At 46.3% G+C, this 2,864-nt stretch overlaps 1 protein-coding gene across 1 annotated transcript in view; it reads right to left on the reverse strand.

The window, feature by feature from the left end:
- TENT4B (terminal nucleotidyltransferase 4B) overlaps positions 1-2,864 on the reverse strand; it is a 42,851-nt gene that overhangs the window by 14,118 nt on the left and 25,869 nt on the right. Inside the window, exon 5 of the mRNA XM_015818932.2 lies at positions 254-374. Coding sequence (XP_015674418.2) covers positions 254-374 — 121 coding nt within the window. The remainder of the gene's footprint in view (positions 1-253; positions 375-2,864) is intronic.

The raw sequence follows: 2,864 nt of genomic DNA on the forward strand, positions 1-2,864 counted from the left end.
CTCCAGAAGCGGTGAATGCTCCAACACTGGAAGTTTTTAAGAAGAGATTGGACAGCCATTTGTCTGAAATGGTATGGGGTCTCCTGTTTGAGCATGGGGTTGGAGTAGCAGACCTCTAAGGTCCCGGCTTGCAACTCTGTTATTTGCAAGGTAGACGTTCCACAGGAATTGACCAATCTGAGTTGAATCACCCCCCCCCCATCCCCATACTACAGGCACAAGAAGAACACACACACACATAAAATTAACTTACAGTTGCTTTATCTAAAACCTTCACTGAACCTTTATCGGCCACGTTGTGCTTTCGAAGTGCTTCTTCCAGGGTCCACAGTGGCAAAGTCTCCCATTTTCCAAACACCACTAAGTCAATATCGCTGGAAAGAGAAGGCAGGAGATTAATACTCCGTTCAGGTGCATTCTGGAATCAGAATGGGTAGATTTCTGCAGAAGAACCAGCCTATCACTTTGTACAAAAAAGACTCCGAGCTTTCTAAGGGACACCTCCTTCAGATACGCTTCGGGCACTTAATGAAGACTACTTCCTGGTCTTCGAGTTACGGAAACATTAGTGCAGGGGTAGGCAACCTTGGCTCTTTTGTGACTCGTGGACTTCAACTCCCAGAATTCCCGAGCCAGCCATGCTGGCTCGGGAATTCTGGGAGTTGAAGTCCACGAGTCACAAAAGAGCCAAGGTTGCCTACTCCTGCATTAGTGCATCCACCCCATCTTAGATGTATAAATCTGTCCGATGACTAATCTCAGCCTTCCTCGGCTGAAGGCTCTTCCCAACCGACAAATACTCATTTCCAGTGTATTCCAGTCAAATGTTGTTAGAACGAGATAAGCTGAGGAATAAATTGGGAATGGGGAGGGGGAAGGCAGAGCTCCCCCCCCCCCGCAAATATAGCGCTCGTTTAGTGACCACAATTGGAATTGGCAACTCGGTTAAGTGAAGCGGTCTCTAAATGAAACCGTGACTGTGTTTAAGATTTTACTTCAGTCTTTCTTTGGCTTTACAGACCTGTGAAGGACCCTAATTGTGAGGACTTGTCGTAAAGTTACTTTCCCGTCACTGTTGCCAAATAAGGATGAGCTCTAGGCCGCGTTGCGTGCAGGAAAGATATAAAATGCAAATGCAATCAATAAAAGGCACTAACCTAGTAGGCAAATATAAACCAGTCTTAAAACTTCCAAATATCTGCACCTAAGGGAGAAGAAAATCCAAACACACAAATTAAAACCTTTCGCGATAAGCATAAAGAATCGGCAGCAATACAGACTGGAGATCATCCAGTATATAGGATTAATCTAGAGATCAAGCTAAGCCATAAGCAAGCAGACATTGAATATGATGTCTGAATGTATGTTTCTGGAGAAACCGAAGAACGAAGCCATTGCCTTTTTTAAGTTTATCCATGGCTTCACTTAATTATCCACTTGCTGTAGGACAGGGGTAGGCAACCTTGGCTCTTTTATGACTCATGGACTTTAACTCCCAGAGTTCCTGAGCCAGCCATGCTGAGGGAAAAGGGAGAGGTTTCCAAGCTGAGCCATGCTGGCTGAGGAATTCTGGGAGTTGAAGTCCACAAGTCATGAAGGGGCCATAATTCCACCATGCTGGCTGAGGAATTCTGGGAGTTGAAGTTCACAAATCATGAAGGGGTCATAGTTCCCCCATGCTGGCTCAAGAATTCTGGGAGTTGAAGTCCACGAATCATAAAAGAGCCAAGGTTGCCTACCCCTGCGGTAGGAGAACAAAGCGAGTCTAAAGTCCGACATTCTGCAGAGTCTTCGCAGCTGCGTCCACTCATGGATATGTTTGCTCAAACAGATCTGGTTAGCAGACAGCTTTCTAAGTTTGCAGACAACCGTGATCATTGCAGCAGCTTTCAGAAATCCTAGCAAAATCTCTGGCTACTACTTCTCTGAAGCTCCTTAATCTCTTATCTTGTGATGGACCCGGGTCAGAATCCCTGGGACAAGCACCCTCCAGATGATGCTCAAGAATCATTTTCAGATTTGCATACCCCACCAAGGCAATAGTAATAGCACTTAGATTTATCTACCGCTTCACAGTGCTTTACAGCCCTCTCTAAGTGATTTACAGAGTCAGCCTATGGCCCCAACTATCCAGGTCCTCATTTTACCGACCTGGGAAGGACGGAAGGCTGAGTCAACCTTGAGCCAGTCAGGATCGAACTCCTGGCAGTGGGCAGAGTTAGCCTGCAATACTGCATTCTAAGCACTAGGAAGGAAGGAAGGAAGGAAGGAAGGAAGGAAGGAAGGAAGGAAGGAAGGAAGGAAGGAAGGAAGGAAGGAAGGAAGGAAGGAAGGAAGGAAGGAAGGAAGGAAGGAAGGACGGACGGACAATAGCACTTAGACTGTTGCATGCTAGACTGGGGCATGTTGTCCCCAGCAATCTGGGTCCTCATTTTACCGACCTCGGAAGGATGGAAAGCTGAGTCAACCTTGAACCGATGAGAATCGAACTGCTGGCAGTCGGCAGAATTAGCCTGCAATAGACTGCATTCTAACAACTGCGCCACCACGGCTCAATAATCACAGTGAAGGCCCATTCAAGAAAAGCTTCACACTGATGGGAACTGCATGCTGTTCATCCTTTTAAACAAGGGCCTGGCTTTCTTCTTTAGGAGTGATCTAAGTTGCTTCCTTCCTTTGGCAGCTGTGTTATCCCGATTCCAGGGTAATTAAAAGCCTCTCCCAATCGCCCTAATGGTGAAGCCCGGTTGATGCCAAGAACGGCTCTCACTTACTAGGAATGTTTGTGTCTAAGCACATTCCCTGGAGTAACACAGAAATGACACAATTGCTGGCTTCTATAAATAGTTTAAGAAAAGCATGCT

Source organism: Protobothrops mucrosquamatus, unplaced genomic scaffold (genome assembly GCF_001527695.2).
Source record: "Protobothrops mucrosquamatus isolate PMUCROS unplaced genomic scaffold, P.Mucros_1.0 scaffold_144, whole genome shotgun sequence".
NCBI classification, from domain to species: Eukaryota; Metazoa; Chordata; class Lepidosauria; order Squamata; family Viperidae; genus Protobothrops; species Protobothrops mucrosquamatus.